Below are 27,523 nucleotides of genomic sequence, written 5' to 3'. Positions count from 1 at the left end.
CGGGTCCGGATCATGCACTAACGGGTCAAAATCGATCGTCAATTTTAACGGGTTAGATACGGTCGGGTTACGGGTTTCCTATGTTAACAAAATTTCGAATCTCGGGTCGGATCCGGATCCTTAAAAATACAGATCGATTTCTCGGGTCGGGTCAATTTTTGATAGCTCTACTCATATTAGTGTCTATTTGTTTCAACTTACATTTAATTAAGTTCAGATAAGTTAATTTCATTTCAATTATTTCAGGAAAAATCAGTTAGCCAGTATTATCACCGGGCCAGTGGCGGAGCCATAAATTCAACGTTGAGGGGGGGCGAGAAAACAAATGGAACTAAAAATAAGGGGGGGCGAGGAAAAAAAATAAAACTAAAAAGAAATAATATGGTATAAGGAGTTAAACCCTAGATCAAGGAGTATATTAAAGTAGTAACCATTGAGACAAGTAGTATTTAGTGATATATTTTAGTATTTATTACTCCCTCCGTTTCTTTTTTATCTTCCTGTTTGGAGTTTTGGGTGGAAATTAAGAAACTGAAATCTTTTAATGATTGGGTGTAAGAGTAATAATTGGGTGTAAGAGAAAATAATAAATAAATGAAGAAAGTAATAAAGAAATGAAGGAGAGATAAGATATTTTTATGAAAGTAATAAAAAAATCATAAAAGTGGGGTTGGGTGGGTGAATAGGGAAATGTGAATGAATTAAATAAGGGATGGTGGGGAAATTTATAGTAAAAAGTCATGTCCCAAAATAGAAACAGGAAGATCAAATAGGAACGACATTTATAGAAACAGGAAGATCAAAAAGAAATGGAGGGAGTACTATATATTAGGAATTTTTATAATTGTTGAGGGGGCGGCCGCCCCCTCCCCCTATCTCCGCCTCTGCACCGGGCATAAGAAAGGTTTCCCATTCAACGTACGTTGCTTAATTAGTCATTAAATGCTAACAAACTTAGTCAAACTTGATACATGTCGACACAACTCCGAGGGATATGAGAGGTAATTTGCGTAATTTCTTCTACTATACTAGAATACAGTATCTGCTACTATGGGAGTATTTAGAGATGAACAAAATTCTAAACTGATTGGGGGTAAAGAAGACAATGTTCAACTTTTACATCACTTGCAGAAGAAAAATATATAAAAATATATACTATAAGAAATCAAATAATCTAAAGGGGGGGAAAAGCCTTCAAAAAGATAAACGGCTACTCTCTGGTGATTACTGTATTTACAATTTTCAGACTTACATAACGCCTCAGCATACACCTGAAATCATCATAAGTAATTATTATCAGTCTAGATCAAGGGAAATATCAAGCCTAACAGGATATTCTAGGTACAATTATGTCAATGACTAATGCTTTAGTGCGTCTGTAGAAATTCAGCAGAGAAACGTAACAGAAATTCTTTAAATAATCAACGTTCACAAATTCATTAGAGGAAAGGTATTAAAGAAGTCGATTAGGCTCCGTTTGGTTTGGCAGAAAAGATTTTCCACGGTAAACATTTTTCAAGGGGAAATCGTAAAAAGTTTCCCTAAATTGTTTGGTTTCTTGCAAGAAAGGTTATGGAGAAAAGCGGAAAAGGGAAATAATGTTTTCTACCCTTGAAGAGCTATTTTACACCTTCGAGAAAATTGTTTTCGACCCCTTAAACGAACCAAACAGAGAGAAATGGGAAAATCACTTTCCTGGAAAATGTTCTCTGTTAAGTCGTCTACAAAGCCTTAAATCTAGGAATAACGACAATATGTTGTTGCATCAATTCATTTTGAGTCTCCTTAAATCCCAAGTATCTTGATTTTCCATATAAAAAATGACGTCACGTCATTATTGTCGGTGATGAGGTAGATAGATAAGGAAGTTGTAAGAGTCTCAAACTAATATAAATGCCTATGCAGTCAACAGTGAAGATATACGCAACACAAATTCAGAAAATCCAAAAAAGTACTATAAGTTATAATAGGCCTCCAGTAATTTGAGAATTGAGATTGTTAGAATTAAAAAACAAGCTATAAACAACAGATTTAGAGAGCAAGTAGGCAGCATAAGTTTACCTGTTAGAGCCGACCCCGATGTTAGTGACCTCAGTTAGAAACTGTTAGGAGCGTGCTACGTAAATTCTGCAGTATTTCCTCCTAAATATACACGGAAGATTGGTTTCCTGTCTGCCAGTAGAAAATAAAAAAGTGGATTAATATAGCTAAATACAAATATTGAAATATATGATTACACATTACAGAGTACAAGCAACGACACCAGATTACTAGATTAGTTTACAAGTCCTATCAAAGCTACCTCCAAGTAGCAACTCAGACAAGCATTAATGAATAATGAGATATGACACGCACTGCAGACTATAAAGACTTCCATTATTTACCTTATATACATGTATTTGGTGCTTCATCCCACTTGCATCCTCTCATTGTGGAACATGTCAGCACTGCCATACGGAAAACACTAACATCAGAATACATGAAAGAACAATCGAATCACAATCTTTGAAAAGCCTTCATAATAAGCCTCAGGAAAATAGCTACCTCAATTTATAGTTTTTCCTCAACCTTCAGGGATTGTCTAGGTACAAGAGTGGGGGATTTCCAGCAAGCTCCAATGGCTGTTACTCCATATGAGCTTATTTCTCATGTCTACTCTCTTAGATTATGTACATTATACATGAAATAAAATAACATGAACGGGATTGGAATTCTCTTGCCAACAGGATAGATAACCAAGAATATATGATCATCGCCATCCCTTCCAACCTTAATTTGTAGAAAAAAGAATTTTCATCAACCATCCTTAACAGTATGCAATGTGTCTCTAGCTTGCCTATGCAAGGCACCAGCTGAAGGCATGAGCTGATTTCTGGCCCATATTGCACGGCATGCAAGCAAAGGATGAGGTGACATTGATGTAATAATCAAGCCTGGGCAATAATCCGAACCCACTCTCATTTTTCCTCCATAACACAGTCGCTTCCAAAAGATATTTTTCCTCTGGATAACGTGAACTGCTTAACGGCTAATTGATTCCTTTGCAAGCCGTACCAGACGCAATAGTCCACTCACATCATTGAAGTTGAAATCCAGAGCTCTCTTAATGGAAGTGATTCCCTCTTTTAAATCTGCCTGACCCATACTAACATTAGCAGCTGCAAAAGCAATATGTGATTTTCTACAAGCTTCCATTGCAGAATTTACATCCTGAGCCTGCAAAAGTAACTCCTATCAGGGCATGCCATCAATCTTAACTCATGGAGAGCTTTTTATAATATAATAGTGTAACTTCTCTAAGCCACAGCACGGAATGGTATATAGCATAGCAGGATTTCCAATAGCTTGAAACTAATTGGCTTGTTTTTGACGTTTAGCTGTCAAACATTTAATCTTGATGTTCACTAATTAGCTAGCTTAAAGGAAATTAGCAAATAGTGTAATTCCAAGAAGTGGGATAAGCTGGGCCATTTATGAAGAAAAACATGTACTTGGGTGGAATTGCATGACCTTGCACTTTGGCTGACCTTCCTTAGTAAAATTACACAAATCATTATGATTTATTATCACCTAGCAACCAGATGTGTTTGCTAGAAGAAACTATAAGGTTGTTAAAAATAAGCTAGCGAGACATAAGAGTCAGCTAAAAACTATGGTTGCTTTACATTTTGGTTGGAGCAGCCTTCTCCTTTCACCAGTCATTTTGTAGTATTTAATACAAGTTTGCAATGAAATGGTCGTCTTTATATTCAAAGACAAAATGAAATTTTACTATGCAATGTAAAGAGTCCAACATGCCTTGGTATTCACTTAAAAAATTCAAGTGACAGTAAAAGTAAACACAAAACGTATAGCGCGTCTGCAAACTCGTCAATCTTTGTTAATACATGATTTTGGATATACTCGCTCTTAAAAATTCGTACTCCCTCTCCGGTGTAGACTCTTGTTTCAATGAGGGAGTGGGTGTAAGAAAAAGGTGGATAAAGTAAGAGAGGGGTAGGAAAATGGTGGATGAGTGTGAGAAAAAGGTAGATAAGTTAGGAGGGATGTAGTGGAAATTGTGGAAAGGTGTAAATATTGTGGGGAAAGGGGTACGATGGTAAAATCTGTTTGTCAAAAATAGAATAAAGTTGAAGTGGGTAAAAACAAAAAAAGGTCCCTTTTACGGAAAGAGGATACATATATAAAAAAAACAGAGTATATGATATAAATAGATCCAACTTTGAACGGCCTGCTAAAAATAACCCCAACTTTTTAGGGGATCTTCTCAGCATAGTCCGAAATGTTCCTCAGGCATTTTTTCTTTGCCCTTCATACCCTTCGCCTCCCCCCCCCCCCCCCCCCAAATCTCAGAAAATATAATTACCACCACCTTCATACTTGCCCCAACTCTCCAATCTTCAATTCAAACAATATTTTAGAAACAAGCATTATATTTTCATTCATTCGGTACTAAATTACTGCAACGGTGCATAATTCGACACCATATGTGGAATGGGAAAAGGGGACTATACATATATAGAAGTGGTAACAGCTAGAAACAAGCTTTAATTTCCATTCATTCAATACTAAAATTACTGCAGTGGTACATAATTCGACACAATACTACAGGAAAGGGGACTATACATACATAGATCAGTAACACCAAGAAACAAGCATTAAATTTGATTCATTCAGTACTAAAATTACTGCCATTGTACATAATTCAATACCATATGTGGTATGGAAAAGGGGGACAATACATATATAGAAGCGGTAACACCATTCGAAAGGAATTGTTTGGGAAGATTCCACCGCACGTCCCCCCACCCCCCAAAGAAAATGGATAATTCGGAATCAACTCAGAGTTGGGGACTCGGGCAAGAAAAATGGCCAACTTTTCAAATTACTAATATTGATTAAGTCATGCTGTACAAAAAATAATTTTATTTAATTATTTATCTGCTATAGGGAACACCAGGAGTCAGTCGCATAATTAGACTGCAGACAATGTCATTATTTCAGACAAGGGAAAGAGAAACTTACAAAAGTGAGAAGCCTAGAAAAGTTTGGACGGTTCCTGGCTGTAATGACAAGGTTTGCAGCAAGTTGAGGTGAGCCACTACTTCTGGCTTGAGCAGCCTTGTCCCCATTTGCATTGTTGTTTAAGTTATCAATATCCGAGGCAGATGAAGAAGGCGACTCTCCTACACAATACAATTTCAAAATAAGCATATTTTAGTTTGCTAACTTCAGTAGCAAGAGCTAATCAGGGACAAAAATGGACAAGGATAAGAAAGCTTCCATTAGCTTTACAGGAAGGACAGATTTTTTTTTTTTTTTAAAGTAGAACAGATGCGAATCCAGGGCATGACACAAAGTAGTAGATAATAAGCTTTGCAATATGGTTGCGTAAGTACTCAGCCAAGATTTTTCAACATTTCAATTAGAAAAGGTTTTAGAAAAAAAGGAAACCTACAATTTTCAGTATGCAACTAGATGTGGAAAAGATATGAACTGAATTATATAACTATTACTTTTATACAATCCATCACCTCGCCATAAAGGGTACAATTTCAGCAACAGCTTCTAATTCCTCATAATTGTATATTGTTTAATTATGAAACACTATTGCAACTGCATTGAATAGCCATTTCTACAAGAAACCACAATGAGATTATGAGAATTTAAACCTTAAAAGAATCAAACAAGACTTATGCAGGCGAATTTCCTAGATTATTACTCCATTAAGCTTCAGCTATCAGAGAACTTATGCAAAGATCAATTATAAGCTGCTACTAGAAAGCAGCAACAATATATTTCAGGTTTACCAATTACCACCACCACTATCCTTAACCCCAAACACACGCCAAAAATAGGGCCCTTTTAGGTGACACGCATAAGAAGTAGACCATCCTACATATAAGAAGGACCTTAGTCATTTGTTTGCTACTACTGGTTGGTGTTCGTATTGCATCGTATTGCATGCAATCGTGCATTAAAAAATCTGCATGCCTCGGAATATAAGAAGCAGATAAACAGAAATGCACAAAAGTATGTGTTAATTTTAAAAGAAAAAAGAGGTCATGAGTAAATTCCATTACCTGGAGGAACCATCTGCAGAGCAGTCTGCAATTCATTCCTATCTCTGCTTGCAGTATTATGTGATGAATAAACTACCCTCATATATGCCACTTCCACACATTTGTATGCCAGTGCAGCAGCAGCCATGTCTTTCATCCTCTCAAATTCATGGGCACAAAACCTTTATTTGGGGGAGGGGGGGTCTTAAGTTAGAGAACCTCATAAATAAATAAGTATATGGCTATAATGCTGCTAACTGAAGTGGACAATTTACAGCAACTCTTCAAACAAATAGCAAGCAACAAAAACAAAAATAGTTAGACCAGTAGATTCCCATAGGGGGGCAGGTCTCACAGTGGAAACAATAAATAATCTGACTCGTGATGATTTTAAGCAGCACATGTGTGTGTCTGTGTGTGTGTTTGTATGTGTGCGGGCATGCGTGTGTGGGCGGGTGCTCTTCTAACTACTTCCTCTGTATTTATTTAAGGGATGCACTTGCCTTTTCCGGCCGTATTTATTTAAGAGATACACTTGCCATTTTTAGTAACTTATCAACCTCACCATCTAATTAAATAATATATCTACACCCCACCCCCACCCCCCACTCCCTAAAATGACATGGTCCCCACTTGTTTTTCTTATTAAAATATTTACTCAACCCCACTTGTTTTATTACTTTATTTCATTCAATTCTTTTTCTTAATACGCGTGCCCGACCAAGTGTATCTCTTAAATAAATACGGAGGGAGTACAAGTTAAAGTTCTGTTTGAAATTGCAGTGAGTCGTTGAGATAGAGAAGAAGAGTTAAAGCACAACTAATCCTAAATCATCCCTACCACTTAAGTTGGATTTTAGCAATTTCAATGTAATGTGCAGTTGTACACCCACAAATTAAGTAGATAAAAAAGAAAAATTAAAGGGTGAAGTTGTGCATTGCGTTGTTTACTTACTGGCAAAGCTTTGCAGTACTACTATAGATTTGCTTAGATTGAACAATATCTGCATGTTTGATGTTCTCAGTTTTTCCAGATTCCAGTAGGGAGGCTCCATGAAGAAACTTCAGTGCAGCTTCAAAGTACATTGCTATACTCTCTGTTGAACCGGAACTCTGCAACAGCAAAGAAAAAAACAATTCAGAAAGATAGGATTTTTAGCCTTTCTGTTATCCTCTGGTTTCTTTTTCTAGTGGGGGAGAGGTGAGGGGAAAACAAATATTACTATCACCTTTAAACGATCAGCTAAGTGTTTGAGGTTTCTAGCTTCTTTAATAGCACTGCTTGCGGCTTGACTAGAGGAATCTCTTCTCAGAGGACTTGGAGCATCCTGATTCTTGATCCTGTGCCCATTAGATATTGAATGCTTGGATGAAATATGAGTTCCATTCTGGTTATCGGCTTTCTTATTTAGTTTGGGCTCGCTAGGAAGACCATCTAGACGAGCATCACTGGCTGAAGTACTGGCCTTATTTGTCATCTCATTTTTCTCACCATCAGACCGCGGTAAATGCCGGGGCTTCTCTTTTGCAGATGTTGGTACCAAGTCCTCAGATTTTTCCACATCAAATTTCTTTGAAGATCTTCTCTCATCATATTCCTGTCTCCCTTCAGACTTTGGGAAAGAGGGTTCTTTATTGTGAAATACCGTACTACTCATACTTTTATCAGTATTTGACCCACATTTCTCATCAACTTTTACTTTCCTGTCTTGTTCTTTCTCTTCATGAACGGGTTTATGATTCAGTGAGTTGTCATAAGATTCAGCCATCTTTACTTTGCCCCTCCCAGAATTAGATTTCAAAGTTTGATTCTTATCCTTGGAGAGCGAAGGAGAATCCTTCCAAGATTTTCCTGAGCTGGACACATTGGCATCAACATGAAGTTCACCTCTAGCTGTATCGTTCACACCTTTATATGAAGCCTGCGCTTCCAAGGGGAACCCATTATCCAGGTTCGTTTTCTCTATGCAGCTGTTACCATTGTTAGTCAGATGTAAACCTCCTTTACTTTTGTCTTGCAAGTTACTCATACCATGAAGTGTTCCAGTTGCAATTGCATCCTTCCTTATAGCCCCAGATGGATCAGCGCTGCTATCATGATCAACAGCAGAGCACCTTGTAGGACTGCTTGTTGCCAATTTTGGAGCATCGTGGACATTATCGTTCCCCCCTATTACTTTAGACCCAGATATGAGTTTATCTGAATGTGGAATTCTCAAGGGAGAAGATGAAACTGATTCAACAGGTGAACCTTTTACTTCATGGAACTTTGATTTGACTTTAAGGGATCCAGAAATTTTCGAAGAGCTTGATGTAGCTGCCACAACAGGATTTACACATAATGGATCTTTTTGCATAGACTCAGTAGTATCCAATCTGTGGTGTGGAATACTTTTACTTTTCTTGTCTGCTTTACCATTTCTTTTACTTACACTGGATTCTTTTCCCTCAGACTTGGATGTCCTATGCCTTTTCCTGCTAGATTTATCATTATCATCCCTTAATTTGCCAGATGATGGAGTAGAATTTGGAGGATCCTTAAACTTATCAGCTTTTCTCTTCCTATTTCCACTACTAGACTTGCTGACATGGCCAGAACCAACCACCGGGAGGTCCTCAACTTGGGATTTTGATTTCCCAACATAATCTGGAGGGATGTTACCTATGTCATCCTTCAGATTCCGAGAAACACAGATCCTTGAGTTAGACACCTGATCCTTTCCAGCGGTACCAGCCCCCAGCCCATAGCCTGAGCTAACACCCAAAGTCTCACCACCTTGATCATGGGAAGCTACCCAATCATTATCCCCACTTTGCATGCTTCGTGACTTGCTTTTCTTAGAAGTGCCCGGGAACTCATGATCAGATTCCCGTTTACTTTTTGTTTTGGGGATCTTTGCATGACCTGTATGAACACCAAGGAAATCAATTCTCTATAACAAATAAGAGTTCTCTGATCACAACAATAAGACAAGTACACCTGACATTTAATACCTCCATCAGAGTAACAATCTCTTCTGTGTTTCTCTATTTTCTTCTGTTGACCTGTATCTGGATATATATCACCAGACTTAGTTTGTTGCTGCAGGTCTAGTCCGTTCACTAGGCAAGAATTTGTTCCCACTTTCAAGCTATTTTCTTTTGCTGACTGTTGCTTCTTCTTTATGGAGTTTGGAGGCTTTTTGGGAGAGTTCTGGAAGGATGACTTTGGTGTTCTTCTTACTTTACCAGTGATTCTCCCAGAGCTCAAAATATCAGCTGAAGTCATGCCAGGGGGAGGGACATGGAAATTGTTGGTTTCCTCCTCACTAGCGCTGCAACGGTTCATATCAGGCCTAAAAATAGAAAGTCAAAGTTGTATAAGAACTCTCACACACTCACAGAGAGGGAGCATATTTTTTTTCACCAAACACTCTTTCCTGCATGTTTAGCCCATAAGCAATCACAACCAAAAAAAGGGTTCAAAAAGTGGTGGTGATTTGACAAGCTAAAAACCAAAAAAATAAACTTAAAACAAAACTTACAGCCAGTTCATCATGCTGCAGTCCCAATAATCAGGAAGGTTGTCAGGTTTGAAGCCAGGAGGAAAAACTCGCCATTTCTGACATTTGTCACAGCCAACCCAATCAACATTTGCATCATTGCTAATAGGGACTTGCTCAGATATACTAGGTCGGCCATTCTCTGGCACAGGATCAATGTTAGAGTACCCTTTAAGTTTCTCCCCTGAAGTTCTTCCCTTGCGTGTATCCAAGGAGTTTGTCCTTTCCTTGGAAGTGTTCTCATAAGCTAAGGAGGTCTTGTCAACAACCTCAGAAATCTTCAAAATCTCTCCAGAAGGCACATCTGGGGAATCCATTACATCACCGTCTAACTCATTCATCTCCCCAAAGAAATCAGCATATTGACCCATGCCTTTTCCAGAATCCTTTCGCACTTCAATTCTACAAACATTTTTCTCAGCATCAGAAAACTTCATGTCTTTCAATACCGGAGCACTATCTTCGTTAACTTCCACAGCTATTTTTCCAGTAGCAGAGCCATGAACTTGACTTTTCTTTGGTTTTTTCTCACCCCCCGGCGAGAACTGTTCTTTCTCACGAGATACAACCATGACCTCATCACGAGAAGTGGATCTGTTGGTCCCCTGATTCACAGGATCTATCAGTCCAATTTTTGGAGCCTTTCTAAACTTGGAAGAGCCAATCCCGACATTAGCAGTACTGTCAACTGTTTCACTTTTTCCATCACCAACTTTTTCTGAATCAATCACCATATCGTTCCGGACTTCAGCAGCTTTGTTGTTCAAGCTATTGCCAGCATAAGTTGTCTTCCCAGTCGACTTCTCACCTAAGCTAACATGGAGAGAAACTCGTTCAAAAGGCTCCCTTTCTGATGCATCACTGAAAACCGTTTCCTTCAGTGAAGCTGCTGGGGAGCCCCTCATGTTATCGGGAACATTAGATAAAAGGGGAAGCTTCAACGCACTAGAAACAAGCTCCTCACAAGATATAACATCGACTTCTGTCTCCTTCAATTGGGAATCAAAATCAGTATTGTCGTCCTTACCATCTCTCTTACCTTGCGAAGACAACCCTTTTTTATCTAACAACCTCATGTTGTTCTCACCAGAAAATGCCTTCTTATCTTTGACTGGAATAGTAGGATGCGCTGTGACAGAAGTTTTTGGTTTTTCCTTGAAGGAAGGCTCATTTATTAGATCTTGCAAGTGTTTTGGTTTTTCACTCAAACACAACAGGTGGTCTGGAAGAGGAGACAAGAAGCAACCTCCAAATAGCAGAGAGGACGTCATCATCTGCCCAAGAATATAAAAGAGATCAATAACAATAAGAGAGATCAATTAACGCCAGCAGAAAAAAGACCCAATTTAATGCCAGCAGTAAAAAGACCCATGAACTCACTTGAAGAATTCTTGTTGGGGACTCAAAACCATCAAATGACAGTCTGCAAGACAGCCCTTCACTTTCCATTGGGCTGTCACCAAGTGATGAAGTTGGAGACCCATCAAGGCCAAGACCACTGTAGATTGCAGCATTTTTCTTCACTGACAAATTATCAGAACCCACTTTAATTCGAACTTTCAGTGTTTTCTGATCACGAACTTCAGATTTAGGTATACACTCTTCCGACGTCTGAATTAATTTTGTCTTTCCATTTTGTCTACATAGGTCATTTTGGGGTGGTAGCTTGTGAGCAAAAGATGAAGCAGAACCAGCAGAAGCAGATCCATGTTTTATTGAATACGGGGCGTTGGCCGGAGCAAGAGAATTATGGTGACCACCCTAAAGACAAGATAAGTCTGACAAATAAGAAATTTCCCAATATAACCATAATGTCCGGTTTAGAGACTTGTAAACAAATAAAAAGAAACTCAATGCCTTTCACGCAAATCAATGATGTTTCCACCAAAAAATTGGCAAAAGATAAATCATAAAATATAAAGAATACCTCCGTTTGTAATGTATTTGGAGACTGGGGAGTAATATGGTTTTGAACTCTAGGTGGACTTCTAGATTGAGACCCAACAGGTGATCGGCGATGAGCTGGCAAGAATGAACCGTATATACCATATTTTGCCCCTGGAATATTGTCAAAATGAAATATCATGATGCAAGGATAACAGTTGTATCAAGTGGCGTTTAAACTATAAAATAGAGTAGGAGGTTAATGGTAATTGACTCACCCAGACTCTCGGCTGAAACAACACCTTCAAAATCTTTCTTAAAGTGCCCCAGTACATTTTGAATTTTCTCATCCTTGAAAAGACAATTAAAATATTGTCACCAATAATAGAGTGTACAGCACCAAAACAAAGTGACAAACCTGAGCCCACATAGATTACAGGAACAGGTACAAAAATGACTTGCATCAGAAAAAGAAGCCAACAGTTGATCATTACTCTAAATGAGACAATATAATGCTGCAAAAGAAAATCACCTTAAAAACATCCTACAGCCGTAATTCACTACTGATACATATTGATACAGTTAGGACAAGAAACTTTCAGATCATTAAAGCTATATCTACATCCCATACGCCAAAAGGAGGTTTCCGTTTTGAAAAAGCATATGCAAATAATGAAAATATGGAAGGGAGTGAAGAGGAAAAGAAACAATGGGTACCGTTTAGTCCCAGATTATTCATCCCCTCTTGAATTTGTGACTCACAATCGTGATAGCCACAGACTCAAAAGGTAGAAACCCAATTGGGATGAAGGCAATTTTAGGATACTGAAATAAATATCTATTAAACAGTTGCTAAGCCATCTATCGTAAATAACACGCTCACATTTGTTATGAGTTGGTATTTTGGGCGAGAACAAAATGTTTACCAACCTATCTGAAGAATGTACTTAAATCAAAAACTAACCATCTGTTAAGCATTCAACTATGACACATGACTGACATAAGGGGAGTAATATCATAACCTCAGCCACAGTATATAACATATCATAATGAAAGACCATAAACCAAAAAGGTTCACTTTTCTCACATTACTAGCTTTTGACAGCCTGACAGTGAAAGCAAAATGCATAACTAAAAAAAGCCACTGCATCTGCAAAATTAAATTCAATTTGCAGCCCAATCTCAAGTGCCAATTTATCCAGGAGGAAAATCATCAGTGACAAGTCAATTTATCTGTTCTGCACTATCAGAATCAGAGGAGGTGATTATGCAACCGTAAACTATCACACTCTGTACTATCCAGCAACAAGATACGCTATGAATACTGATCTTGTTAGATTCATGCTCAATTAAACTTATTGCTCTGCAATATACTAGCCTAATAGACAGTATGATCTCAGCAAATATTGTGATTCCTTGGACCCACTTTCTTCTATTACAACTAGTTTTGATGTTCAACAAGGCTTCAAAAGCAGTTAATAAATCTAGACAAGGAATTCAATCATTTACTGTATCCGACTCAGATAACTGGTAAAAAGGTTGCGCATCAACGCACTGGTTGTCTAAGATCAACTATTATCTAGTCAACAATAATTCAATACTCAAGAAAGCAAAAAAGTACTGTTTCCTATGACTTGTAGTAAGAGTCTTAGTTGCTGGTTAGTTTTTGGTAACTTCCTCAGTCGAGATATCAAGAAATGAAGAAGTGATGTGCAAGTCCCTTCTATTTACTATTTTACTCACAAAATTGCATTGGATAGCAAATATAGTCATAGTATATCAGGATTACATTCTTGATGTACCATTTATATTTTGTTAGCTCTCTTCATCTTCCTTCTTTTACACAGATTACAATTCATTCAGGAAATGAACGATAACTTTGTTTTGGCAAGACAATGCCCTTCCAAATGGGGATGATATCTCATATATCTTCCTACCACTAAGTTCATGCAGTTGTTTCAAGAGAAAAGATTACACCTCTTGAAAAACTCTGAGCACACAAGGCAAGAATTATTCTCTATCCATTTCATCCTTGCTCTTATGAGAGTTTTTTTAAGTTTTCACAGTTATACAATCTAGTCCAACTTGTCGGTTATAAAAATTTTATGGAATCGAAAATATGCAATCCATAATTATTACCCGGACAACTTTGTTTATTGATAAACAGAGACCTTCAACAAACAGGGTTTCGTGGTTGGTAGGGTGTGACGAAGCAACACCAGTTCCAAAGATATGTGAGTTGCGGGGTATCACTTTACTAGACAGTAATAAACTTCGATTGTACAAATCTGAAAGTATCATATTATCATCAAAGGACACTTTGATCAAGGAAGCTGTTGGAAAAGTATTAGACGAAATTAAAATTGATACGAGTCCATAAACTTAATAAGTAGAGTTAAGAGCTTTCTGTTTGCTTCTTGTGATTAACAAGAGTGGTAATACAGTAAGAAACGGTTAGTCATAAAATGTGCAGCAGGCAGATCTAGAATGTAGAGTAACATTCATAACAGATCTGGACTTGAGGGTTACTTCCATTCTAAAATTTAGTATGGGAATCACTAGAAAGTTGAGTTATCCCCCCCCCCCCCAACACACACACACACAAGGCACGAAAAATGGCCGAAGGTATTCCATCAATTCTATACAAGAAAAGAAAATACTGATATCCCAAACACTTTCAGCAAGATTAAGAGGATTCTAATTAAACAATAGAGTTCATAAAGTCTCAGATGTGGTCGGATCACGTAGGACAGCTCTTATACAGTTCAGGTTGTTTCTTCAGTTGTCCACAACTATTTTCCAGTAAGTCTTCGAGAAGTTCCAACTCTAAGTGATTTAGAAACTCAGGAAAGTATTTCAGCTCTCACAACGAACATCAACACCAGTCGAGTAACAAGAGAAAAACCCAAACTTCACATTAAATTCCATCTCAAACCAAAACTTCACAACCTCTTCCCCCATAACACAGGCTAGTTCCGAATTTCACATCCAAAAGAAAGGTTCTCAATCACCCATATTCAAACTAGCATCTCAAACCTACAATTTTGACTTCATTACCCACATGACACTAAATATAACATCATTCACCCACTTACAAAACACAATTCGAAATGCACCCACCTCGAACTCGAAAACGTAAGTATCATTACTAGCTAGCCACTACAAAAACGATTCCTAACAAACCAAGCTACAATTATACAAACAAAATTGAACCAATTAAGCAAGGTTTCAATGCTTACTAAACACTCCTGATCTGAAAACAACTTGAAAGAGAAGAACACCAAATAATTGAATTACAAAATTAATCCATAAAATCAAATTAAACCAAAACCCAATTAAAATCAAAACTGAGAGCCTTACTATATAAGAAAGGGAAACATCAGGGTCAATGGTTGTATCATCATCATCTTCGTGGTAAGAACAAGCTTCTCCTTCTTCAAGCTCAGTCTCTTCTTCCATCTCTGTCTTATTATTATTATTACTGCTAAATCTGTGCTCAAATCCCTTTCTTCCTAAAGAAATCATCTCCGAAACGGGAAACGTTTCAATTCACAAAAATAGTATGCAGCTTTTTTACAATTCCCCAGAAAACAAAATCACAAATTCTCTTCGACCCATTAAAGAGTTTCGAAATCTGGAAAACCCCATTGGATATTTCACCTAAATAGATCAAGATCAATAGCTAAACTCCAGAAAACCCCACCAAATTGAAAGAAACCAAAAAAAAACTCAATAAAATCGATGAATAAAATTGAATTAGGAAGAGAAAGAATTAAAAAAAAATCTGGGAAAGTTTAGGGGTGATTAAATTATAATTGATCGAAAATTGAGGAGTCTTGAAAACCCCTTTTAGTTGTGGATCGTAAAATTGACGATCTGTAGGAGCTGGAATTTGATTAGCAGAGATGAACTACGGTTTTTTGGTGTAAAGCAGCCGCGTTTTTTTTATTTTTTATTTTGCCTTTTTCTTATTTAGTTTTTATGCCCCACTTTCTAATTGTTTGAAGGTGTAAGTATAATACTACTCCTCCTATCTTCTTATTTGTCAGAAGTGGGCCGATCCAACTTGAACTAGAGAGAGGAGAAAACTAAATTATGGTTCCTGTAATAATATCATTTCATAATTTGTGTCTTTTAAATTTTGGCATTTACCAAGTTCATTATACTTGCTATGTATTTGGTTTAGGTTCATGTTGAGTTACCTCGAATTGTAGATTTTATATATTTTTGAGTCGAGTAAGGTTCGGTTAGTGTCATCAGAAATTGAGTCAATGTACTCTTTAAGTTTGGATTCAAACTTATCATTACGTGTCCTGGTTAGATTTGGTTCAAACCAAGTTTAGGTCATTCGGTTTGGTTTCGAGTTAAATGGGTGAATTTGAGCGGTTGTTTCGAGTTCAAGGTTGGGTTTGATAATAACTCGTTATTTGGTTAACGACCAAGTTTTGGTTGGGAAATTCTTGAGTTTATATAAAGGTTGAATCGATCAGGTTAACCCTGGGTTATGAAATTTTAACTCTAGTTCATAGTCCATACGTGATCTCAAAGTTCTCAAGTGTACATGTATGTCCCGTCAAACTATTGTGGGATTGGTAGACGATTCTTACACGCGCGTTGTCTTTTACCTTTTCGCGTCCCTATCTTTCTGTTTCTTTATTTCTATATATAGCTTTTGGCCCGTTCTACGCACGAGCTATATTTTAAGAAACTCAATTTAAAAAAATGATAAATTAACATACCAAAATGTTAAAGGTATAAATGTATATACTTCACTAAAAACTTTCACTAATAATTTTGATAGTACGTAGACATACTAAAATTCCCAAGATATATTGGGTGCAAGCATTACTTTTATGGAATATATTATGAGCTCCCCAAGACCACAAATACATTCTTTTTATCCAAGGGGCCGGGTTTAAAAAAATGAGAATAAGAGAAATATGCTAGTACGGAGTAACTAAGTTAAGCATATGTATTCTTTGAATTAAACCAAAGAAATCAACAAATCTTCAATATGCTAAGAAATTCACCATTGTTGTTTGCTGGATTAAAAACTATGTTTCAGTTGCCAAGTATATATGAAGTTTCGCACCCTATCCTTTGCATCACAATCAAGAAAAATACCCAAAAGGAAAATGATCTAAGAATTAAGAGTTGTGATCAAGAACGACACGTGATATGTCAAAATTCTGGAAAATATCAAAGATTAAACCATTTTTTTAAAACTCGAAATTATGCTTATAGAGTTGGGGGTGTGGTAATAGTAGATGTCATACAGATTTCAAAAAAAAAAAAAATGCATCCATGTTTGTCGGTTTTTAAGTTGTTTGTAAAATAACTTGAAATATGATGACGCTTGAGGCAAGTCAGGCAACGGGATGCAAAGAAGATGCGTCGTTGATTTAAATGGGCTAAAAAATAGAATATAATGATAGCTTTAACTAATACCAACCTCATTAGAAGAAATATTTTTCCCAAAAACAATGGGGTGGACATGAATTAGAAGTTCATAACATAATTTTAACTTCCACCCACCTATAGAAAAATAATAAAATTCTTCAAAATGAAGAAATTTAGCAAAATAAGTCAGGGTGGAATATCGGTCTATAAAAAATTGTAAACATGTAGATTTAATAAATAGTCAAATTCATTAACCAGAGAATTATAACCATCTGAAACGTTTCTCATTCTTGATTCACCATAACCGCAAATGTATTCATCAATGTCTAAAATTGGAAAGCGAAGGATGAAAGGTTGAGGTGAAGGTGACTTATTATGTTTTAAATGAAGAATTGATTATGTATTATTGGCCATATGTCTTCTAAGTGGTCATGATTATGTGTCCGCCACGTGTCTTCAAAATAGTATTGCTTACGTGTCGTAAAAAGGAAGTTGGTTTTCTTTTTAAAATACTAGGTATTGATTGATGTCTTTGGCCATAATCATTGTTAGAAACAAACATATTATCTAGCCGTTGAATTCTCAACCAAATGACACCACTTAGACTTTGTTCTATTCACTTGGAATAAGTTGTTATGATTTGAATTTTCTGAGTTCTTACCGAATCTTAATCTTCTAGTGTGGCACTTTGTTTGAATTTTTATGATCTAGTGTGATCTTCTGATTTGATTGAGCTTTGACCATATTTGTACGATGATTACATATAAGAAAAAACATTATCAAATGGATCTTGTTAGATTATTCTTGGTGTTATATAATTAAACACATCTCTATTACATAAAGGAACAATTGAGGAATTTGATGCTTACAATAAGGAATAATAACAATTGCCTAACTTGACAATAATTGATAATTACAATTTGGGAGCAAATTTTAAATTTACAACCATAAACAAATAAATTTGGGAAAAAAAATGAAGCACAATTGTCAAGTAAAAAGCTGGAAAAGAAAACTCAAACACTATTCAATTAGGGGGGGGGGGGGGGGGAATCTACCACATATACAAAAAAAAAATTGAATAATCATTGCAGGACCGTAAAGGGGGGAATCAAAGATAATTGATCACAACATCATTTCATTGATAGAACACTCCGCTCCATAATAATGTTCTAATTTCTTTTTTCACTTTTGTCAATGCACATTTCATATCATTTTTATATTTAATTACACATTATTAAAAATTATAAAATTTTGATATTCTTAAAATATTCATTGTGAGCAATAAAAAAAACCTCACATGAATATATTTTTTCATATCTTCAACTGTGAACATAATGACAAAATTCTGAACTATAAAATCATTATAAAACGGAAGGAGTAAGTCTCTTTAGTATTAACAAAATTAAAATTTTGGGTTTGATTACTTTGTATTGTGAGAAAAATTCATGCAAGAAATTTACAAACGATTTTCCAAACACCTAACCCTCAAATTAGTAAATTTCAAAATTAAAAATTCGAAAATTGAAATAAATTAATCCTTAAATGTCTTCAATTGGATAATGAGTGATGTTCATTAGAAAGATAGAAAAAATGAAGGTGATGTTGTGGTATATAGAACATAAATATATAAAATAATTATAAAATTGTAACTTTACCTTTTTACAATTAATTCCATTTCATATCTTCAATTCTACTAATTTTATTTCCTCCATAATTTTACTAATTTTTTTCTTAGTCTAATATTTTGTTATGTTTTTTAAAGGATATACTTTTAAAATGTTTGCTAATTATGTCATATGTTATAATATTGAAATGTTATTATTTTAGTGATTCATTGATACTTTAAATATACTTTTTCTAACAATATTGATTTTCATACATCAACTCATCTATCACTTGCATATAGGACTACCATGGCAACAAGCACACAGAAAAAAGAAAGTTTGATATGCATGTTAGGGCAATTGACCGAAACGGTAATAAAAAAAATAAAAAGAAAAAAAAAAGAAAAAAAAGGAAAAAGAGGAAGGAGTTGGACGACAATTTGGTAATAAAATTTGCTCATGCAACAAATTAGTAAATACTACGTAAAAGACCAAATTTGGTAACAATTTTTAATAAAAATTACATCCCACGACAGTTGTGCCTCAAATTCGAATTGACCTTACAAAAGTTTACATGCTTGTCAGGCAATTAAACAAATTGGTGAATAAAATTGGTGGTTGGCGATAATGTGGTTATAAAAAATGTACACGCTACAATTTGATAATAAACGTATATACTTCCTAAGCTGCTTCAGTGATAAATGATAGTATCCTTTTGTACCCTTGGATAGAGGTTCGACTCCTCACTTCGGCAAGCAAAATCCCTTGCCTCTTCTATTATTTTTCATTCACCAAAAAAAATCAATTTGATAATAAAATAAATATGGCTACGATAAGGCCATAAATGATTGGGTTTGTAAGTTTTTAATGGAGACTTAAAACTACACTTTTATTTTTTTCCTAACATAATTTTTTTATTGACTTTTAGATTTTGTTCTCTTTTTTCCTTTCTCCCCTCCATTGCCTTTTTCAATTTTGATTTCGATGAGCGTAAATAAATGTATAAAATGATTCAGAATAATCGTTGATGGCTCATTCAATACATACAAGAACTGGATGTTATATATTAGCCATGAAAATAAAATCAATTTAAGCACCACCAAAAAATATTTAATCACACGTATTATGTTATTAACTTTGAAAGTAAATAGCTAACACAAAGAAAGCAACAAAAGTATGGTAGTTCCAAGCTTAGTACTCGGAAAAAAAAATTAAGATTGATGAAATAGGGAGTCCACGTGTGAGCTTTTGCAAGCTCAATTCGAATTTGTGGCCCCAATTGTCGCAAGACGTACTTTTTATTATCAAATTATCATTGAATTTATGTTTTATTACCCTTGTCCCTTATTACAATTTATTACCAATTTTCCGCCCAACTGCCATTTTCTTTCCCAAATTGGTCAAATCTTGGTGAATGATTTTAACAACAATAAAAATAAGAATAACGGGGAGTGGACCGAAAATTCTACAATAAACGGCGTGTATCGCTATTTACCACTAATTGAATAAACGACGTGTACCACCAATTGACTGTTGGTTCAGTGGTGATTGAGGCTGAACTTGGTAGGGAGGACCCGTGTTCGATCCCCCGCAACAACAATTGGGAGGGGAATGGAACCTATCCACTCAGAACTCGCCCCGAATCCGGATTAGCCCTAAGGGTGAACCGGATGGTACACCAAAAAAAAATAAACGACGTGTACCGCTATGTATTAGTTTTAATAAGCTTAATTAGTGCAATAAATTTCTGCAATAATCTTAAAATTAATCTTACAAGTTAATTACTCCATAAAGTTTGTTGGAGGTTTTGTGATCCTATTTTCGAACATCTAACTTTTTTTCCATTGTATTTCTCTGCTTCATTTTTTCCATCGTATTTCTCCGCTTCATTTTTTCCTTATGTTTATTCTTTGATGTTATATTATTTCTCTATTATGGAATACCTTTCATTATTACACTAAATGAATAGGCATGTGTTTTTTTTTATCATAAACTTCACACAGCGAGACAGAGGAAGAAGTCATATTCTCCTTAATTGTCTCCTTGAGCAATCTGCTAGTGTAGAACTAGGAACCCATCTCAGTTTTCCCCCCAATGATATACTTCGTATGAAGTATTAAAAAAATAAAAAAATAAAAATCTGCAAATACCATTCTAATTTCTCAATCAAACTATTTATTCCTGCAGCAAATAAGATTCAATTATGAGGTTAAAGTTTTGATTTATAAAGATTTGTGATTCCCAAAAAAAAATCCAGAGCTAATTTATCTCAAAAATAAAATAAAAAACAGAGTTCATAATTACCTTTACTTCAATACAGAAATTAAATTGCCGAATTGAAATTACTAATAACAAATTATATGAATACCTTTTCAGAATCAACAATTTATAAAAATAAATCACGTTTAATAAAGAAATCTCCTTCCGATACCGATTCAGACTATTTAGCAATCGACCGCTAAATAAAGAATTAACCAGCATGGGCATGATGGATGACGACTATTGCCTTGCCTATTCACATGGTTCTGCTGCGATCAATTGAATCTCCGGCATATGACAGAGAGGTACGTTGCGTAGAGGGTGAAAAGAGAAGGGGATGAATTAAGTTTATTTATTTTAATTAATTTTACTAATTATCGGTGCATATCAGTATATTTCATCTGCAGTACATAGTAGTACATGACATGTACTGTAGACTCATTCGAGTGGACATAGCTTTGATTAGTTTAAATTTAACATAAATATGTTCCTTCAAATTAGGGGTTCAACTATGAGCTTATTAATACGGTTGGCAACGGATAGGATCTAGAGCGTATCTTTCTATATTCAGATATAGATATGTCTTTCACACATGGATCTAGATCCGGATTTACGGGTCCAAAATTTTTGATCCAGACCCTTTGGATCTAACGGATCCGCGAGCAAGATTTGGATCAATATGCAATTTTTTTCCTTCAAATAATATTATTTTATGCTACTTCGTATTTAAAAAAAAAAAAATTATAATTATACATTCAACAAACGACGCAACATATAATGGAATACAAAAAATATTGAAATCATAAAAACCATTAAAAGTTTATGTTACTTTTTTTTTATTAACAATATAATTACTTTTACAACGAATTCATGGACCGGATCTGGATCGGGTCCGACTCTCAAAAACAATATCCACATCTAGATCTTATCCGCCAAAAATGGATTCGAATTCGATTCAATCCGTAGGATCCAAAATTTGAAGATCCAAAATTTGTAAAAAGGATCTGGATCCATTTGACCCGGACGGATCTATGATCCATTGCCATCTCTAAGACCTATGTGAAGATCCCTTACTCTTTTCCAACTCATAAGACTTAATCCGCTAACATAGGTCATATATACATGTACAAGCACAGTCACAATGAGACATATTTTACCTACCTAACAAAAAGCTCCATGACTATATAAGTGGGATCATGACGATGAGAGTTCTGAACTAGGGCCAATGTAAAGGTTGAATTCAGTGTTTGTATAAACTAATACTTCGTGTTTCACATCAACTAATACTCCGTACCTTTCTTCCATTGTACTTCATACGTAACAACGCTCCCTCTATTTATTTACAGTATTTATTTTTTGACAGAAAGTATATTCAACGAAAGAAATCCCTAAAACCAACACACCCAGAGGCAGCAAAAAAACAACATATTAGCCCAAACATTGTAGGGAACCAACATAACAGGAACAAAAGAACAAGGACAAGATGAAAGAAACCAGAAATTGGACTCCCTCCCAAGCCAAGCACAACCCAAACAAACCCCTCAAAGAGAGAGGTTACAACATATATAAAACAAGGAGAAATTGAACAAATCTAACTTGGATGGCAAACTGAAAACGGCAGTGAAATAGCGGTACCACCCTAGCGGCGACAAAAATCACCAGAGACGGCGATGGGTGATCCGCAGATGCCAACAAAACCACCACGCCTACCCAATCAATTAATCTGCCGAAACATTTTGCCGATCAAAGGCCGTAACAAAACTACAAACAAACTCCTCTATAATTCAACGTATACCATTTTAGGATGGTCAACACCAACGCCAAGCAAACAAATATTGTAGAACAGAAAAACTGAACATTACAGTACAGCCACAAATTCAGGGATTTTGTAATTTGTAATATAAGTACTGTTTTTAGTGTTTGAGAAGCATACAACCTCATGCGTATGCGCAGACTTGTGTTATCTGATGCCAAGCAGACGCAACTTCTCGGCGTCTTCAATTAGTAGAGAAGATCATATTTATTTGAATCACCAGTTCATATCCAAACAACTAAAAACTCGTACAACAGAATATACAAGACAACTTTTATTATATTAGAGCCTACAATCTGAGTATAATACAAGGTTCAGACACCAAAAAGATGAAAATAAAAATATGTATAAAAAAGGTATTGACAAGCCAGGAGAGCATCTTATCTATGGATACAAACTGAAAACATATTGTTCTTTTCTTTACTTTGGTATGATTTCCACAACAGAAGAAACAAGGTAGTACTACATGGTGTTGTCGCCTTGTGAATGGTATGTACGCCGCCTCAGGTTTGACTCCGGTGTAGGTTGCTGCAAAAAGATCTTTGTAGGATCATTTGGATCAACATACCTGCACAAATGAAGTTCCCATTTTGTAAACAACCACAAAGTCCTTCAGTTATCTTAAAAGCTTAGAAATTGACAATATACTTACGCATGTCTCATCATTTCATCCACAGGAGTTTGTGCTGCACGTAGAGGATCAACACGAGGCTCTGGGGCAGGTGCAGCCTGTTGATTGTACCGCCTTACAGAATTGATTAAGTTAAAAAACAGGGGGATAAAGGTACCACAACCGCCCTCCTTGAACAAAATCTTGAATGAGTGGGTTGAGTATAGAGCCCTATTCTCATTTTCAGGAATAACCTGCAAGTTTCAACATTCAAATATCAAGGAATGTCCAAAACTCCTAACTCCAAAGAGTGTAACCATCGTGGAAGTTGATAGTTTGAAAACTCACTGGTTCCACATGTCCTGAAATGTTGTTGCAATGAAATATTGGTTGGTTGAATTTCTCACTATGAACATGCAACTGCAGAAAGGCAATGTAGACCATCACCATGGGGTAAAAGTGTAAACCAGCAAAATACGGAGTATAAAATACAAAAAATAATAAGTCTCCTGCTTTTTCGTGGGATAAGTCATATTCTTTTAAATGCCAAATCAAAAAGAGAATGCTTCTTTTTGCATATACGTTAATAGCATAAGTTACTTTAGTTTACCAAGGGAGAAACACTTGGCACTGAATCCACTACAAAAATCTCTAAGGGGGCGGAAGAAAAGGGGTTTGAAATTGGTATAGCAAAGCTGTACCAAAGACAGTCTACTGTGACAACTTACAAGACATTGCTTTGGCATGTCTTACAGAAAGATAAGAGACATTGCTGGACACTTACAGAAAGTAAGTTTGTGTTGTTTTTTCGGATGAAGCTAGAAAGGGAGAATGCAACACGAATAATTGACAATGGAAAAGATGCATACCAGAGGCATATCAAATGCATAAAAATTCCCAACGGGCTTGCTTGCGACAAATACCATGCGCACATTTGACAAGTAGACAGTCCCCTTAGCCTTCACTTTCCCGCTCCTAGAAGCCAGGAGTACAACACAAGTGAGACGAACAATAATGCATAATCAATATTGTTAACAACATGAACACGGAGTAATAGTTGCAGAATCAAAAGAGCCTACAATTTTAAAGCTGGATAACTTTTCCCTAAAGCTATGTTCGTTGTTTATCCATCAATTTAGCAAATCCTACATAACAAACATCAAAATATAATTCCATCTACCTCTTTCCGTTCTGTGCATGTACAGATAAAAACTTGGTGAATAAATGTTACTCCCTCCACCTAAAAGTAATTGTCGCACTTTCTTAGACCTTATTATTGAAGGATTTAACATGGTTTTACTAAAATTTTCTAACAGCTGTGCCTTCCACTAAAATGATGCACTACAGTTTTAGAAAACATGAATTTTTTCCAGACATCACTAGTATGATTATTATTATTTTTTGCCAGAAGGATACATCTTCTATTATAAAGTGAGGGGATCTTCATAAGTTTTTGTACCTAAGAGCCAACTGCCAAGACTATTACATACAGTAGCACCCGTTAAAAATGCAATGAACTGATATTGTGTGTGTGTGGGGGGGGGGGGGGGGGGGGGGAGGGGGGACTCTAGGTAATAACTTAGTTATGGATAGTTAAGGGAATAAGCTATGGAGTTTATCACTACACATATAGAGCATATTATAGAGTGAATTGGGGAAGTTATGTTGAATACTAATGAGAATTGTATTGAACTTTTAAGAGTTCAATTGGGAGAAAACCAAGCCTCTCGGATGCTTGAACATCTTTACATTTTGCTGTAATTCCAGATCATCAATCAAAAGCATCACCTTCTTCCTTGTAATCTGCTCATTTTGATGTCTAAACTATGCTGATTCATAGCTTAAAGCCATAACAAATTCTTTCAGATGTCCAGAAAAGAAGTTTGAAGGCAGGATTATAAGATTAAATTTAGTTACTAATATCACGAAGGCACTCAGAAACTAATGACACAAACACCTGATTATGAACCTGCACATATGCAAATGAGTGCGTTGTTCTTTAGCTCTACCGGATGCCCCTAGGTACTTGATTGTGGTACATGATTGTTTGTAAATGTCTAAGTCGAATAATAATAATGGTACACTGTACTACTGTAGGTGGAACAAACAGCTCAAAACACGAGTTCTGGAGAGAAGGTTACAATCCAAACAGGACGACTATATTAAGTTATCACTCCACTGCATTAATGGTTTGGTTACTAACATGACTAAGATCCTAAAGTTAGAACTTAGACGTGTGAACCTAAAATATTCTTCTTATAAGGCTAAGAATAACAAAAACTCACAAAGTCTTTCAAGGAAATCCATATACAAACTGAAACACCAATGTACTACTTATATTTTGCTAGCCAGAAATGCTTCTGAAGGATATCTCCTAAAATATGACTTTGGAATAATGCCACATTGGAGCTCAAGCGAATCACCTTCAAAATCGCCCCCGAATATAGAGCTGAAAGCACACAAGTAAACTCGACTAACTCTTCATCCAACCCCTTCTGTTTACCTATCATATTTTATCTCCTATTGCTTAATCCAATTTTGATCCTCCAAAAGTGAAGAAAGTCCACTGTTTAGAAAATTAAAATTTTGAATTCTCTTCAAACAATAAACAACTCTGCTGACGAGAGACCAATCAAACTCCCAATTCAATACCAAACCCAGAAGAAAGGGGATATAGTCCGTTAAATTACCAAAGAAAAATGGGTAAACCAATGTGATCATGCATATTCGCAACATAAAAACCGATACCTAAACAGAATAACACAAAACCTCGCACGATTAAACAAGAAATTGAGCGAAAATTTGAATGAAAATGCTCAATTTGATGCCATAATCACAGCAATTTGCAACAAATAAACCAAACCCTAATTTAAAAAAATAAACCCAAATAATCAAATTAGAAGAAAACTGAAAATTCGAAAGAAAAACAATCAAATTTGTCAGAAAGCAACAAATACGAAAAATTAAGCAAGGAATATAGAGAGAATATGCTAACCCAGGAATCTTATCGACCTCAAACTCAACGCCATCTCTAGCCAACACAAACAATTCGGCATAAAAAGGGACAGGCATACCATTAGGAAACAATTGAGGGTTTTGAGCCATTTTTTCTGTATTCTAATTTTTTGATGATTATTCTCTCTTGTGATAATACGGAGTACGTTGATTCGATGAACAATTTGGGTTGTTTTGGGGAGATTCCACCAGCTTCTGGACAGATCAATTTACCTCTTTGCAGTTTGAAATACCGCATTTTATTGATTAGACGTATTTATAATTTTATATGGAGTACTCTTGACCGGGTGGGGCGGGTTTCGTCGCCCGCATTCGTCACGAGTGGGCCGAGTGGCCAAGTACGCGGGTTGGCGGGTGATAGATGCGGGGATGAGTAAAAAAATTGCACCCGTTTATAGATGATAGGAGATTGTTTCAATCGACTTCTTTACGATTTTAATACATGTTTTAAATATTGATAATGTGTACCAATCATAAAATCTGAAAAAATATACACCGTGTAAAATACGATCTAATAATATTATGCTTTACTATGTTATTTTTCCAACTATTCTCGTTTCAGACCGTCTAATATTTAGTTGTCATATTGTTATAACATGCTTAGTACTCAGTAATATAACTGTTACATAGGATGTGTGTGGTGTGTTGTATACTGGTATGTGGTAGACATTTTTTTGCAAATAATTGTATTAAATTTTTTAATTCAGGGTAATAGTTTTAAAGTTTGATCCAAAGAAACTTAAGTAAAAAATTTATCGAATGGAGGGAGTACACTAATAGCTATTATACGATGTTCCCTCTGTCCTACAAAGATCGCCCCCATTTTTAATATTGGGTTGTTTCTTAAAGATTACCTCATATTTTTAACACTTGAAGTTGATCCCTTCTTAAGTAAACTTTAGCTACCCTTAGGAGAGATAAATCCGAGGCTCTCCTAAGGGTTGGTCCGGAAGAATAGGGTGGGGCATTAGTTAGGGTTGTAGTCTCGTAGATACTAGATAGTGGGAGATGCAATGAGATGGTGGCGAAGATGTATGAGACTTTAGTGAGGTATAAGTTCACTGAAATGACACTTAAAGCAATTGTAACTGTGAAAAAAAAATTAATGACTTGCTTGCCATAAGTTAATCTTTTGATAAGATCGTATACCGTTATCTATCTATACTATATTATTAAAAGTATTAACATCTCAAACCGTTATCTATCTATAATTCTATACTATTCAATCCATAAATTCATCTCAAACCGTTATCTATCTATACTACCCAATCCATCTCAAACCGTTTCTACAAACGTTTATATGCAACGTGGCGCTCTCCCACAATCCATAAATC

General features: G+C 35.8%; 2 protein-coding genes across 3 annotated transcripts; both read right to left on the bottom strand.

The window, feature by feature from the left end:
- Positions 1 to 905: 905 nt before the first annotated feature.
- LOC110788842 (cysteine-tryptophan domain-containing zinc finger protein 3) lies at positions 906 to 15,488 on the bottom strand. Of its 2 annotated transcripts, none has more exons than XM_056831740.1 (14): positions 14,849 to 15,488; positions 11,767 to 11,839; positions 11,532 to 11,662; positions 10,985 to 11,365; positions 9,587 to 10,878; positions 9,057 to 9,397; positions 7,292 to 8,967; positions 7,018 to 7,175; positions 6,084 to 6,244; positions 5,026 to 5,186; positions 2,545 to 3,216; positions 2,385 to 2,464; positions 2,062 to 2,172; positions 906 to 1,271 (listed from the first exon to the last, which is right to left on the bottom strand). In XM_056831740.1, exons 1-11 carry the CDS (start codon positions 15,011 to 15,013, stop codon positions 3,022 to 3,024), a joined length of 4,734 nt encoding a protein of 1,577 aa, XP_056687718.1. In that variant the 5' UTR covers positions 15,014 to 15,488; the 3' UTR covers positions 906 to 1,271; positions 2,062 to 2,172; positions 2,385 to 2,464; positions 2,545 to 3,021. The 2 variants fall into 2 exon arrangements, with proteins under 2 accessions (XP_056687718.1, XP_021849169.1); XM_021993477.2 differs by having other exon boundaries at positions 2,385 to 2,447.
- A 7,325-nt stretch (positions 15,489 to 22,813) lies between these two features.
- On the bottom strand, positions 22,814 to 26,415 carry LOC110788841 (UPF0664 stress-induced protein C29B12.11c). Its single transcript, XM_021993476.2, has 5 exons — positions 26,170 to 26,415; positions 24,044 to 24,149; positions 23,523 to 23,594; positions 23,217 to 23,428; positions 22,814 to 23,132 (listed from the first exon to the last, which is right to left on the bottom strand). Exons 1-5 carry the CDS (start codon positions 26,277 to 26,279, stop codon positions 23,027 to 23,029), a joined length of 606 nt encoding a protein of 201 aa, XP_021849168.1. The 5' UTR covers positions 26,280 to 26,415; the 3' UTR covers positions 22,814 to 23,026.
- Positions 26,416 to 27,523: the final 1,108 nt, after the last annotated feature.

Source organism: Spinacia oleracea, chromosome 6, assembly GCF_020520425.1.
Source record: "Spinacia oleracea cultivar Varoflay chromosome 6, BTI_SOV_V1, whole genome shotgun sequence".
Taxonomy (NCBI): Eukaryota; Viridiplantae; Streptophyta; class Magnoliopsida; order Caryophyllales; family Amaranthaceae; genus Spinacia; species Spinacia oleracea.
This window is presented reverse-complemented; position numbering and strand designations above follow the sequence as displayed.

Bases quoted from the DNA above. Each gene is read 5' to 3' on its own strand.
- LOC110788842 (XM_056831740.1), bottom strand. From the start codon at position 15,013: ATGATTTCTTTAGGAAGAAAGGGATTTGAGCACAGATTTAGCAGTAAT. The intron at 11,840-14,848 runs GTAAGGCTCTCA...TGTCTTTTCAAG, and splicing joins ATGTTTCCCTTTCTTATATA to GATGAGAAAATTCAAAATGT. The intron at 7,176-7,291 runs GTGATAGTAATA...TTGCTGTTGCAG, and splicing joins ACTTAGCTGATCGTTTAAAG to AGTTCCGGTTCAACAGAGAG.
- LOC110788841 (XM_021993476.2), bottom strand. From the start codon at position 26,279: ATGGCTCAAAACCCTCAATTGTTTCCTAATGGTATGCCTGTCCCTTTT. The intron at 23,595-24,043 runs GTATGCATCTTT...GCCTTTCTGCAG, and splicing joins ATGCATTTGATATGCCTCTG to TTGCATGTTCATAGTGAGAA. The intron at 23,429-23,522 runs GTGAGTTTTCAA...TGAAACTTGCAG, and splicing joins TTTCAGGACATGTGGAACCA to GTTATTCCTGAAAATGAGAA.